This window comes from Pholcus phalangioides, unplaced genomic scaffold (assembly GCF_987345545.1).
Source record: "Pholcus phalangioides strain wild (caught in Gottingen) unplaced genomic scaffold, Ppha-v1.0 ptg000003l_1, whole genome shotgun sequence".
In the NCBI taxonomy this organism is placed as follows: Eukaryota; Metazoa; Arthropoda; class Arachnida; order Araneae; family Pholcidae; genus Pholcus; species Pholcus phalangioides.
In genome coordinates this window covers 19,786,129-19,800,288 of record NW_028301596.1, presented here as the reverse complement: position 1 = coordinate 19,800,288, position 14,160 = coordinate 19,786,129, and the positions used below count along the sequence as shown (strand labels likewise).

At 35.5% G+C, this 14,160-nt stretch overlaps 1 protein-coding gene across 1 annotated transcript; it reads left to right on the top strand.

Annotated features, from left to right (window-relative positions):
• Positions 1-1,222: 1,222 nt before the first annotated feature.
• Positions 1,223-13,875, top strand: LOC149088231 (uncharacterized). Its single transcript, XM_089245597.1, has 3 exons — positions 1,223-1,481; positions 10,254-10,421; positions 13,511-13,875. Exons 1-3 carry the CDS (start codon positions 1,409-1,411, stop codon positions 13,720-13,722), a joined length of 453 nt encoding a protein of 150 aa, XP_089101723.1. The 5' UTR covers positions 1,223-1,408; the 3' UTR covers positions 13,723-13,875.
• Positions 13,876-14,160: the final 285 nt, after the last annotated feature.

Here is a 14,160-nt window from a genome sequence, read left to right as displayed (position 1 = left end):
TAGGTAATAGAGGGTGCCATGATCAGATCATCGTGGTCACCTGGGCAAAGAGATTTTTTCTGAGGCCTATACTACTACCTTTCTATAAATTCTTGCCAACCAATTAACATACCAACTCTAGAAAATTTTACCCAAATCTCATTTCCACGAAGCCTTCTCTGCATTTGGGGGCCTCCTGGCCATGCCTGGGTGGGCCCATCTTTAACCCCCTTCACGTATATTTACAGGATTTCGGCACAAAATCAGACGATATACATTTGCAGTATATCGGTGATAAATCTAAAAAAAGGTTTCCTTGTGTTCGCGCATGTTAGGAAAAGGACGTAGAAGATGGAAAGAAAGAAATAGAAGAAAAAAGAATTAGAGAAGGTGGAGGGGAAACAGTACAGAAGTAGATAAGGGAGTAGTCTTTCTCACCCCCTCACCTTCTCTTTCGCTCCTTATACAGTATATGTATGGTAGAATGACGCAAATATGTGCAAAAGCATTCAAGTCGCAGCAGCAGATCATGAGGGATATACTGTACATACCCCTCATTTTTTTAAAGACCCTTTTATCTCATTTTAATGCTTATTGACTTACACTGGATGCTTTCTGGATCTTGCATATGTGCTCTAAACAGCAGCACAAGCAAAACCGGGCAGGGGGGAAAAATTACTTTCATTCACAGGGTTACAATGAAGCTTCGCGATGATGAAAAAATAGGTTAAAAAAATAACAGGGAGAGCTAGAGCTAGCTTCTTCGACTAGCATTTGGACGAGCTATCTCGTCCATGATCGTTAAGGGGTTAAGACGGCACTGTTGGTAAATACATCTTTCAACCAAGCCCGGATTCAGGGTAAGGGGCAACTTGTTGTGTGGAATTGTAGGATCTTTCCCTCTTCAACGGGACAATTCCTTTTCCCATATTATCCGGCTCTGTGAGAGGCAATTGTTCTTCCACTCGAACCTGGATCTGCGCCTGCCTTAAATGATTTAAAAGAAAAAAAATGTCTACGCCATTTTTATAATTGTATTTGACTATCGAAAAAAAAAGAGAGAGATATTCCTCTCGTTCAAAAAAAATGAATGTTTGAAACAAAGACTTCCGTTTTTTTTCGCTTCTGTAAAATCTGCTACAGCGAGAGTTAGTTCCACAACGATGCGACTCCCCCCCCCCCCCCCCCCCCCACACACACACACTCAGTATCAAGTCTCTAATTCTGGAAGTTGTATTTTTAGCAGTTCCCCACAACACCGCCATAACATTTCTTTCCAAGCGTCATCGTCATCCCGCCATCATATTCCTGTGCTCGCTCAGCCGCTCTATCTTGATATAAATAATTTGAATCATTCATTAAACTGGTAATTAATCAATAACCTGTGCTTCCAAACACCGTTCACTACTAAAATTATCAGCAATATATTATGGATCTGTGCAGGAGGACATTACTTCTAACACCTTTCTTAGCAATGTGCTTCCTTTTGGCGCCAACACCAGGTAATTTCTAAAATTTCCAGTGAGATCGTGGCTCGGTGCATGCATTAATAATAATAGATAACGTCGAACACGGCTATAAAGTTCAGAAGAGTAAATTTTGAAGTTTTCGAAAAATAGTTACTTTTTATGAAAGTACAGATATCGCATGAATATGCATGCAGTGCCGTCTTAACGCATGGCATGGGTGGGCACGGCCCAGGGAGCTTCACAAAAATGAGATTTGGTTGAAATTTTCTAGAATTTACCCGGTAGGGCCTCAAAAAAAACCACTTAGCCCGGGGCCCCATGCATGATATTAAGACGGCCCTCTATGCATGATATTACATAATCTTACATGGTCACCCAAGACACATATCTTTCTAAGGCATGGCTCGAAGGAAGCATGTGGTGGCTCTCGAAGCTTTTTACAGCGTCCTGCCCATGAAAAAGCTTACAGTTACAGAATCGATGAGAAAAATTAATAAGAAAATAATCTCGTAATAATTAAGAGAATTTTAGAATTCGAAGGTTTTTAACAGCTGACTGATGCGAAGATTTGTTTAAGAAAGAAAGAAAGAAAATTCTACTGCCCTTGCGGGGAATCGAACCCACGTTCTCTCACTATATCTTTGCATCAGCCAGCTGTTGAAATCTCCGTATGGATAGCAGAGAGTGACATCATCTCGAATTTTAGAATTGTTGAAATTATTTTCCAATTAACTAGAGAAATGACCAGAGTAATGACAATTAATTAGAAAATAACTGGAAGAATTATTTTCAGAATTATTGAAAAATATTTCCCAGAATTTTTGAAAGAAATAGTTCGAAAATTAAATTGAAGGTTCATATTTAATGAAAAAATAATTTCAGATTTTATGAAAATTCATATTTAATATTAAAAAAATTCGTAATTAAAGAAAATTATTATTCAATGAAAATTTTGTTTCAAAATTAATGAAAATTGATATTTAATGGAAAAAATAATCTCAGATTAATTAAAATTCTACAATAATATACGACCTCCTGTTTGACTCGGAGCCCCGGCCCCATTAGGCACACCTGTTAAGACCCCACTGTGTGAATCTAGATACCGTAGTTTGACTTGTTGGCCCTCGGAATTCATGGCGATTTTTTTTCTCGGCCTGCAGTGTCTGGAAGGTTGAAGACCCGATTTCAGCTGTTCTAAAGTGAAAGGAATATTTAGTCACTCTTTTGTTAGATCGGGTGTTTTAAATTAAATTTTCGATACAGCTATTTATACTATAAGTCACAAGCTTGAGTACGTTAAAATGCAGTCAAAATCAGGAATAATGACACAGTGCCACCCTTGTCAGCAGCGGGGCCCGGTGCAAAATTAGTAGCGGGACCGGAGGCGTCTTTTATTCCGTCTTACAATTTGCGGGTGCTTTAGCCCCGATTTTATATATTGTGTGGAAGTGGGGGGGGGGAATGGGAATAAAAATTCATACATTATTTACAGAAATGCTGAAAAATATTCTTATACAAAATATATCGACACAATTGAATGTAAATTAACACCGAAATCAATGAAAATTCGGAACAAATTTTTCTTTATATTGATGAAAGAACTAATTACGAAACTAAGAAAAAAATAGGACTTGATGAACGAAATTACCTTAAAAAACCTTTTTAATTTAGAATTGGTGAATTAAAAATAAGAAAAATGATTGCAAGAGATAACTCCGGCACCAACGAAAATTCATAATTAATGAAAGAGGTTTCCATTCCAGAATCAATGAAAACCAAGAATTAATTAGAAAAAAAAAAATTCAGAGTAAGAACGCAATCGAAAAAAGCCACAATTTTTTTTTTAAAGTTTACATGATAGTAATTATGATTTGAGGGGAGGGGGGGGGGGCCGAAGAAAAATGTTTCAAATGTACCACGCATGAGCTAACACTATTAACAAGAAAGCATATAATGCAGTGGTTCCCAATCTTTTTGTCACAATGCCCTACCTAAGCATGTTTAAAAATCCTGAACTCTCCCCCAAGAGATAATGGGAGGGGGGGGGGGATAAGGGCCCACGGCCGCCCCCCCCCCAAAAAAAAAAAATTTTAAGTATGAAACATTTGAAAAAAAATTATTCAAATGTTGTTTTGATCAGTTTCTGTGAATTGGAAAGGCTTTTTGAATATTAAAAACTGAAAATTACTTTGGAGAGATTCTTTGTGCTTTCTTCTAAAAGTAGGTTCTGCTTACGCTCGTCTCCTTTTTACAGTAGCTATTGTTATTCCAAAAGAGAACGCCTATCCACGCCCAAACGTTTACTAACCTGGTCTAAGACACCTTCATGTAAAGGGGTTCTAACCTGGTCTTAGCAGGGGATTTCTACCTTTGAGACAGTGCGGGCCAGGAAAAAAAAACCAGTCCATGAAGCCCAATGGCCACAAGTCATACTAGAGGTATCCCGATTAACACCGTGGCTCTTGACGAATGGGTCAAGGGTTCCATGTCAAACACAGAGCCCGACATTATCACAGAATTTATTTATTCTGAGATCATTTTTTCATTATATATATATAAATGAGTTTTCATTGATATTTGAATTGTTTCTTCATTATTTTTTGAATTTTTTTAAATTTGATATGACTATTCATTAATTTGCAAATTATTCTTTCATTAAATATGAGAATTCTCGTTAATTAAATACAAACACACATACAAAGGCCACGACTGACAAATTGCCCACCGAGTATTGGTAGGCTTTGATATTTTGCAAATGCACCGCTATTCCGCGATTTTCTTCAGTGATGAGCCCTATTCAGTCAGTCACGTTGCTTCATGGTTTACGATAATTCTCACTATCGTACGATCTGTTGCGCTTTCGGTCACTAGGCTTCGTTTTATTAACATTATGACTTAAATTAACACGCTGTATGCCATACAAACATTGTTTACTTTGATTCGAGTAAGTGAAGAATGAAAATTCCGTGGTTAAAATGGTAGTGAGTGATGAAGGTAGTAATACATTTCGAAAAGGCAAAACTTTTACTCTTCAGTGGGTTTCGCTAAATTTATGGGATTTTAGTAGTAAACAGTCTTAGGTCCTAATCGAATAGCCTAATTGGTGTAGATCAGTGTTTCCCAAAGTGGGCAATATCACCCCCGGGGCCGATGGAGGGTTCTAAGAAGGCGGAAGAAGCTTTGGGGGGTTTAGTATAGGATCCTATAGGTTGGATTGATTTGGGGGGGGGGGGGGCAATGAAGAGAGAATTTTTTTGAATAAGGGGGCGATCTAACAAAAAGTTTATTCCGGGCTTCCACTGTTGCAAATTTTATAGTGTAGAACAACAAAAAAACAATGCGATTCATCCAGGGCCCCAAAAATGATTTTTATGGTGGCGGGGGCGGCAAAATCACGTTTGCCTCCTTCCCCAAAATCCCAGTTACGGTCCTGCCCTCTCTCAAAGCCTACTAGTAGTATCTAGGAGGCTTTGTCTTTTCCTCATAATTTTGAAAGAAGAGTAAACTCAGCGCCCTTCCTGGCCACCGCCCCCCAGTTGTGGCAATGGGTATTAACTAGAAATTCTTAATCTTTTGAGTAGTTTCATGGACTTTCTTTACCGAAAAATATTCAATATATAATAATGTAAAGGCAATCAGTTAATTTTCTCATCCAAACTCAGGGATCCCTGGTTAAGAACCACGTGTACAGACCGTTACCACACTGTGACCTCAGATCCCGCTTGAGTTACCTATCACGAATATAAATGGCACCCATAATAGCGTGCTTGAAAGACGCACGGATTTTGCTTATTCACGGTATTTGCCATAAAGTTGCTTCTTTTCAATAGCATAAGTGCCAGGCAAAGGATTTCCTTTCTCTATACGTATATTGCAAGAAATTATTTCATCATAATGAAGCGATTTTGTTTTCCTGCACGTAAGGAAAAATTGGCAACTTGCGAATGATTTCATTAGGCGGGATTTCCTGTACAACAAAGGCTGAATAATATACGAAATTTGTATGCTGCGTGATTCAGCAAAATCAATATATATGGAGGGGAAAAAAAGTAGGGCTGGTGCGATTAATCGACCAATTGTTAATCGCAGTTAAAAATTTTAGTCGAGTTAATTGACTCGAACAATTCGATTAAAATCTGCTAAAAAGTTGGAAATTTAACTTGATTTGTTCAATGAAACCGATTGGATGGCTTAACTATGTACCTACATACAGTATTTTGAATAAGTGACCACATTAAAAAATATTTGGATCAATATTTTTATCAATGAGGAAATGCAATTCGATTCCACGAAAGCTGATGACTTCAGAGAGTTTAAGACTAAAATTTATTGCCTCCACTATGAACAGTAGTTTTTCCCATTTCCTTGGCTGCATCAGCTCCTCTTCTCACGTGTACCATTTGGGGGAGTTTTTATGCAGTAAAACAAGCAACAGTATAATCAAAAGTAGTTTCGAAATCAGTGTGATTGACCTACATTTCTTTTTAAAAAACGACAATATCCAAAGGAAGAAACTCCAGAATTTCACAAAATATGTTAAGCATTTTAAATTGCTTCAAGTGGGCAGTTAATTAATTTCTTAATCTATACGTATTCCCACATTTGTTTACATCTGGCGAATAGGTGCATCAAATGAACAAAAAATATTTTTATAGCATCAATTAGTATTATATAGTTATGACAAAAAAAAAAAACCGATTAAAATTCATTAGTTCAAAAGTGATTAAAATCGATTATAATTTTTGATTAACAGGTTAAAAATATTTTAATTTTTAAACCTGTAACCTTTATATGAAAATACCTTTATATGAAAAGATGGTATTTTTTCGGCCAGAAATATACTGAGAAACTGAATTCCGCATAACATCCAGGGAATTCAATTTCTCAATACCTTGATATGTTATAATCAATTTCTGTTAATTTCAATGCTATTTGATGGATAAGAACTCAAAATTTCTCTTTAGGAATTCATTGCGACCCACCCTTTAAGTCATTTTTATATGGTAAACCCTTGATCTGCAGACCAAATATGGCCCTGAAGGTTATCTGATGTGGCTTGCCCCCCCCTTAAACCTAATTTTGTAAAAATGAACTAAGCGGCACATTTACAAATCGCTTAAATGACCCGTGGCATAGAGAGCATTGAAGTGGCCTGTGACACATTTTCAGATAACTGAAGTACGCCTCAAAGATCACTTTCGCATTCAAAGATCACTAAGTAACCCGCGACACAGTTTCAGAACAAGTTATAAAGTGGCTCTGTGTAGGGAACAGGGGACTTATCAATAGGGAGAATGTAAGTTCAAGTGCCCAGTATAACAATCGAAAGGTTTTTTTCCAGTTTTTGGCGCACCGAATAAAAGATGCCATTAAGAATATTTCATATCTTCATAAAGGGTGGTTGATGACGTAAGCATCATCGATACCCCCGTCATTAAAAGTCAGCAAATCGGAAACCCCCTCCCCCATCGATGCTGACGTAATACTTGAATGACCCCTTTATAGATAATAAAGCTTTATTCATTATTTTTTTTACAGAGGATGTCCCATAAATTCCTAAATTATTTAAAAATTCATAAAAATTGAAGGAATTAGTACATTGGATATGTAGTTTGTTAAAAAATTCTCATGAAGGTGGATTTTTTTGGTATGGGGGAAAAATTAGATCAAACTTATGCTGACAGAGAACATTACACGCCAGTCTGGCATGAGTAATCGGACCTGAACCTTTCTTTAATCTTTTCTGAGTCCGAAACGTTTGTAAAGCTTCATCATGCAATTCGGGGCCAAGGTGAAAATAACTTACCAATAATGCTTAATCCACCAATGCGAACATCACAATGAAAACGCGTAAAAAAGCGCCAGTAACAGGGAAAATTCAAAATAAGTTGTTTTTAGTCGTACACCCTGTATTTTACAGAAATCGTTTTTGCATATTTCCAGTGATTTGCTTTCATACAGCGCCCTCTATCAGCAAAAATAATAACAACTTTTTTTCTGAACCAAAAAATCCCCCTTCGTGACTTAAGTAACTTTTTCCAAACCACGCAGGAATTTTTTAACTATTTACGAATTTATGGGACACCCTGTATATATTCGAATCTCATAAGATTAAAGAGTAACTTTTTTCCCCGTCTTCACGAATAGAATTTACTACAGTGGAAACTCCGCGCTCTCTCCTGCACGAAAGAAGGCCCCGTTCAGAATTGTGTGTGTAAAGGGAAGCGTATGGCGAAATTCATACGCTTTTGCGTGGCGTGTGGATTTTTGGGGAAGCACACAACTACACGTTCCTGACTAAAGTTTTTTCCCTGTTGGCAGATCGAAATCGGCTGACGTTGGCGCGGAAAAAAATATAGATTTCAAAAGCTTATTATATATTACTACGTGGATTATTCGTTTTTAAAAATAATTTCAATAATTATTTATTGAAATTACTGTTACAAATTTATGGTAATTTTTCATGCAATTGATAAGAAATTCAGAAATAAAATTTCTGTGATCGTTAATTTCGAATTTTTATTCGATTCGACTTTCATTTGTCGTTTGACTTTAATTGCTGTAATTAGCTCTTAACTACATTTTCTGAATTTAATTGTTTATATACTTAATAATATAATTTTACCGAAATAAGAGAAAAAAATCAGCTTTTTTTCTTCCATTTCACACACACAATTAGACTCGGTGTGCAGCCGATGTTTTTTTTAATACTACCAGCCAGAAAAATATATAAAAAGCATTACCAAATTATTACATTGAAACCTCACTACAACGATTCTCGATATAACGACAAATCCTTCTACAATGATTTTCTATATCGAGGTTTCACTGCACTTTTTTTGGAATTATGGTGTTATTTTGTAGGGCTTTATTTCAGATATTTTTAAGAAATTCTTGATAAATTTCTCTCGGTTGTATTCATATCCTCAAAAAATCATTTCAGTTTAATGTTGTCGAGCATAATAATAATACAAAAAATAACAAATAAATGAAAGCATAATTTTTTTTCAAATTTTTAAAACTCTAAATACACGTATTCTTACATTCTTACCCGTGTCAAACATTTTGTTGTGTGTCATGTTATGACCAATAAAATTAAAAGTGTAAATAGCAATACGTTTTTTTAGTTGGATATTATTCATGACATTTAATGGTTTTTCGTTTTAAATGAAATCGGCGATAATCTTATAACATGAAACATCCCTTTTACTTGGTATTTTGAACTTCACTTGACTAATACCTTCTAGAGCAGAAGGTATTGTCTGCTCTAGAAGGTATTGACTTGACCTTGGACATCTTTTGTGATCTTATCATGAAAAAATACAGCACATTGTCCACTGAACACCTGCTATGAATGCAGAGTTGGCTGGATCTATATAGTGAATATGGTGCTTCTTTTTCAACAGTATCATTGTTAACCTTCAGACATTCAGATAATGGAAGTTTTTTTCACAACCCTAAATCCCTTTTAAAGTTTTTTTCTAATGTGTTGAAGTCAAATTTATACTGTCAAATTTAAATCAGATGTTCTTAACTTTTTTAGCAGCGACTTAAAAACATCAACTATGTGTTCCCCAGATCTAGGAAAGAAAAATTTCCAGTCCCAAGGGTGGCCGTTATTGGAAGGTTCTATTGTATAGGTTCAACGAGAATTTTTGGTATGTGTTTTTTCTAGTAGCATATGCGGGAGGGGGGACCCCAACACAAAAATTAGAAAAAAATATTTTCGTAAAAAAAAATCTAAAGAAATTACCTTTTGAATGCTATTTTAATCAATTTCTCTAAATTTAAATGCTTTTTGAAGGTTGGTAACCCAAAATTTTACTGGAAGAAATTCCTAGCTTTCACCCCCAAAAAGACAGATCCTGCAAACGCCCCTACTTTTTCTCAAAAGACACTATTATCCATTAAACTACCTTAGTCAGACATTTGGTTGCATCCCATCTTTCAATTTCGAAACCCTGGACTTTCTGGACAAAAACACCCATAAGTTAAGCAGTAAAAGATTGTGAGCAGTTTTTAGCACAGCAACCTGCTGTGCAGTTGTGTAGGCATCGTGTTTGACTCTCATAATGAGAATCCAGGTCCGAACCTTGTTTCTGACATCACAGGGGTAGTCAGCCAAAGTTGGTTTTCTATTTTTTAAGACATGAATGCGAGGCAGTTCTCATTTGAAAAAAACCTCCCCGATGAGAGCAGGCAGACCTCCAACACAATACTTCACATAACATGAAAATTTAGGCATTTTCGCTTCAAAATGTAGAAGACAGATAGCAGCACCAATCTAACATGAAACAAAAATTACACTGACAACATAAATACATTAGGGCCACCCATGTGCACACATTGCATTCCAGCATGTACAGATTCCTCAGAAATTCCTTGGAGGAAGTTTTATGAGGTACATGTATAGTTAAGCAGTTGTCACTTGAACATTTAACAGGTTCAGCTGTTAAACATTAACACCCATATTATGTAAGAACTACTAATACTAAACCGCACATGCAACTTGTAAATATTCCTCTGAGCAGCTTCAAACAAATTGGGACAGGAAATGTGTTCTGTGAGAACTACCGTAGTAACAATGCAAGCAGAGCATCTCCTTGCATACTAGATGCTTTCAATGTGTGAATATAAACTTTTGTGTGTGTGTGTGAATAAGCAATCCTTTTATCTTCTTTTTATTATTGTAAAATTTATATGCAAATTTTTGCATTTATCACTAAAAAAGGTATTTTCTTAATACTAAACATTAAAAATTATTTTGAAAAGGGGCACATGTAATGACATTACTAAATTTTACAGGAAATTCATTGGTATGCTATGTTTGCAATTCAATACATCATGATTCCTGCAACGAGCTGAATGGCGATCAGTACTTGCAGAACTGTAGTGATGTTCACGACAGCAATCCTCATGAGATGGACCATACAAATTGCAGAAAACAAGTTTACACTGTCATGTCAAAGGAATGTAAGTGCAAAAAAATATATTTCTAGTTACTGGTATAAAACATCTTATAAAAGAGTGATTTGGCATGCCTTATTTGCATTAGAAAAGCAAAAAAAAAATATTTATTCATAGCAGTTGGATTTGGAGAGGGGAAATGTTTTTGAAGAAACCCTATTTTCTATAAATATAACAGTTAACATCAGTATTACTAGAAATAAATCCATATATATAAAATTGATTTTCTGTGTGTGTCTGTGTATGTTCTCTATACAAATCTACAATCTTAGATAGATCATTCACAAATTTTTCATATATACCAAATGGGATCCGACTTGAATGATAGGCTGCAAACTAAAAGTTCGTCAGAGCTGGGCAAATACCCGGGCAAAAACTGTCAGGCAACAATGATTTCTGGGCCTCAACAATCACTTTCGGAATGTTTATTTTAGTTACAGTGGTTCCCTAGCAATGCGTTTCAAACGTGTATATGCCTTTATAGCGGTTTGTCACTTCTTCAATGCTGCCAGTATATGTATAATAGTTTATGCCTTTATAATGGTTTGGAACATTTTCAATCCTCCCAGTAATGAAGCTTTTTGAATAATAAGAATCATCATCAGCATCCCTTTGAGGGTCAGACAAAGGATGATCCCCACAGAAATCAGTGTTGAAATTGCCAATTTTACTATAGAAATGTTGAAATTTAGTGGGGTTTTCCTGCCACATCAATAATGTAAAAAATTGTATTGAATTCTTCATTTTTTGAAATATTGAGTTCGCTTAGAGATATACGAAGCCCACAAAATTAAATATAAAGTAATTAGCAGGACCTACTGTTGAAGTGGATATCCATGCAATAACATTGATTTGAACTTTTTATTTATATCTTCTCAAGCATGAAAATTAATGTCTTGTATTGTCTTTTAATATTCACAATTGCATAAATTCATATATAGTTTAGAATATTTTAAAATTAATTATAGGCCCATAAATACTGTGGTACACCATAAATACATCGAAGAAATTCCACAGCTTTGATTAAGCATTTTTTGAAGCAGAAACAGGCAGATGGATAACTTGATGTTCAAGGGGGAAAAAACTAAATAACTAGCGCCAATCAAAAAAAACAAAAAAAAACTATTCATTTCTACATTTTTTTCTTTCCTGATTCGTGCAGGAAGTCATAATATTCGTTAACTTGGACACTATTTGTATGTTCCTCAAAGAAAGAAGGGAGACATCATGTGATCCAAAAAGCCTCATTGAAGAAAATCCGAACAGCACCGGGTATTATAGCTAGTGTAAAATAATTTGAGTTATCTTGAATTGAAACTATTTTGCAAAGATTTAATATTGAATTTCACTGCAAGTACAATACACATTTAACTCAGTTGACAAGTTTAGGTCATTTCTCGAAAGTTACATCATGAAAAACTTACATCTCAGATTGAACCTGTTTAAAATAACAGATTGCTTAAATTTGTTTCTCATGGCTACAATATCAATACTTGTACAACAATCAATGTACTAAATTATAGGGGGACAATACTGCCTTATGGGACACAGTGTATTCTAAGCAGAATAAAAATAGCTTTGCTTACAACGAAAATACAGTGATACCTCAGCTAACGAACATCTACACTAACAATTTTTTTTACTACCTTAACTAATGAATGTAGATTCGGCTTACAAAAATGTTTCATCTTACGCTCACATAACACAACAGAGTTGTGAGCTGAATTTTGCACAATCATCATCACATCATAATTATTGTCCCTTAAGCCTGATTAATTTATATGTCGCAGAATAACTTTTAAATACACTCCTCTTTCTCTCCTAGACATGGGCAGAGATCCGGGGTTGCCCCCCCCCCCCAGCATCAAAGGCAGAACCGACTGATCTAATGTGTACATATGCACATATATAAACTGATATCATTATGCTCCCTGACTTACAAGTCTATCTCTGCCTATGCTCCCAGAAAGCTTTTGAGTCATTTCATTTGAAATGAAAGATTAAGTCAAGAGAAACATTAAAAAAAAGAGCCTGAACTTAAATCTTTTTTGGTGTACATGTTCTTTCAGTGCAAGACTTTTAGCATCAAATTGGACAGTATGAAAATTCTAGGACAGGGGTTCTTAACCACAGGTTCACAGACAGTGCCATCTTAAGAGCATCATGGGTCCCCAGGCCAAGTTATTTTTCTGAGGTCCTACCTGGCCAATTCTCGAAAATTTTAACTTTTTTCTCGTTTTTATGAGGCCTCTCTTCTCTTGAAGACCCCGGGTTATGCCCGGGTGGGCCCATGCATTAAGACTCTACTGTTCACAGACCCCCTTGGGTGTCTTTAAGAGAGGATTTAAGAGGAGGCGGGTATGAGGCTGGATGAGGAAGCAATTAATTTATTATTCTTATAGGCTGACGTATCATTCTGCAAAGAGGGTTTGTAGTTTTCTAATGGCAAAGGGCATGTATCTTATTGGCAAAGGTGGTTCCCGACCTTCATTTTATTGTCACAAAGGGGCCATGGAATACAAAAGGAGAACTCTTGTTCCAAGAGCTTATCTTTTTTATCAGCATACATGAGAAACAGAAATGAGCTGACATCACATAAGAGGATGCCTACAAACTCGAATGGGTTGTGTACATAGTGTAAAATCAAAAGATCTTCAGTATTAAATTCTCTGTCGTCCAATATTGGAGCTGTTCATTTCAGCCTTCTGTCAGTTATTGTCTATTTTTATAGTGCTTCTTGGTGTTATACAGAACTTACCTTCAAATTTTTGGCTGTACCTAGAATGAATTGAACGTTTTCCCATAGAAACCTAGGGGAAATTATGCTTTGGAAAATTAATGTAATTATGAAACAAATTATCTTTGTTAGCCGAGATATCACTGTCAGCTTCAACTTGTTCAAAGTGCCAGATAATTCACTTGAATGAGCTTTTCCTTGGGCATTTCAAGCTAGTAAGTCAAGTATTTGCTCACAAGTTAAATCATTTTTAAGGAATACGGTTTTCTCAAAAACTGTTATTTGTAAGTTCACATGCACATAATTTGAGGTGCTCTAATGATTTTGAAGCGTGACCTAACTTTTTTCTTCTTCTCAGTTGAAATGGAAGAAACCAGAACAGTGAGATCCTGCGGATACGAAAAACATACCAGACTGACTTGCTTCTACTCATCCAATATTGATTTGAAGTCTGCTACATGCGAATGTGATGAAGATGGGTGCAACACTGCCAGTCAGATGACAGCAATGTCACTCTGGATCTTCCCGCTTATGTTTTTTATGCACTTCAGAATACAATCAATCACATAAATTTTGTATTACAGGATATAACTATCCTGTCTACAATTAAGTAGACATATTTTCTTTTCCTGCCTAAAATAACGATTTTCCTACAATTTTTTTTCTATATATATTACACATTCACTTTGAGTTTAATAAACTAACTTATACATAATATAAGGAGCAATGTTGTTTCTATGATGATTCATGTTTTTATAGATTTTTTTTTTTACCATATAAAATACTGTATAAAATTTACTGATAAATGATACCTTGCTCAGTTTACCAAGATTAAGGTAATATAAGTGAAATCTACAAAAAACAAAAACAATATAAGTCAACAATATTCTCGCCCAAATTACCACACTGATTGAAGTTATTTATGACACTTTATCAATACAGTTAGATAGTGAAAGCAACTACAGTAAAGTATGTGTTACCTGAGCTGTAGAGTATCAAAATGTTCAC

What these genes read in the sequence shown, in the direction of transcription:
- LOC149088231 (XM_089245597.1), top strand. Translation starts at nt 1,409, where the DNA reads ATGGATCTGTGCAGGAGGACATTACTTCTAACACCTTTCTTAGCAATG. An exon ending in CCTTTTGGCGCCAACACCAG is followed by an intron (nt 1,482 to 10,253) that starts GTAATTTCTAAA and finishes TAAATTTTACAG; the next exon opens with GAAATTCATTGGTATGCTAT. An exon ending in CACTGTCATGTCAAAGGAAT is followed by an intron (nt 10,422 to 13,510) that starts GTAAGTGCAAAA and finishes TCTTCTTCTCAG; the next exon opens with TTGAAATGGAAGAAACCAGA.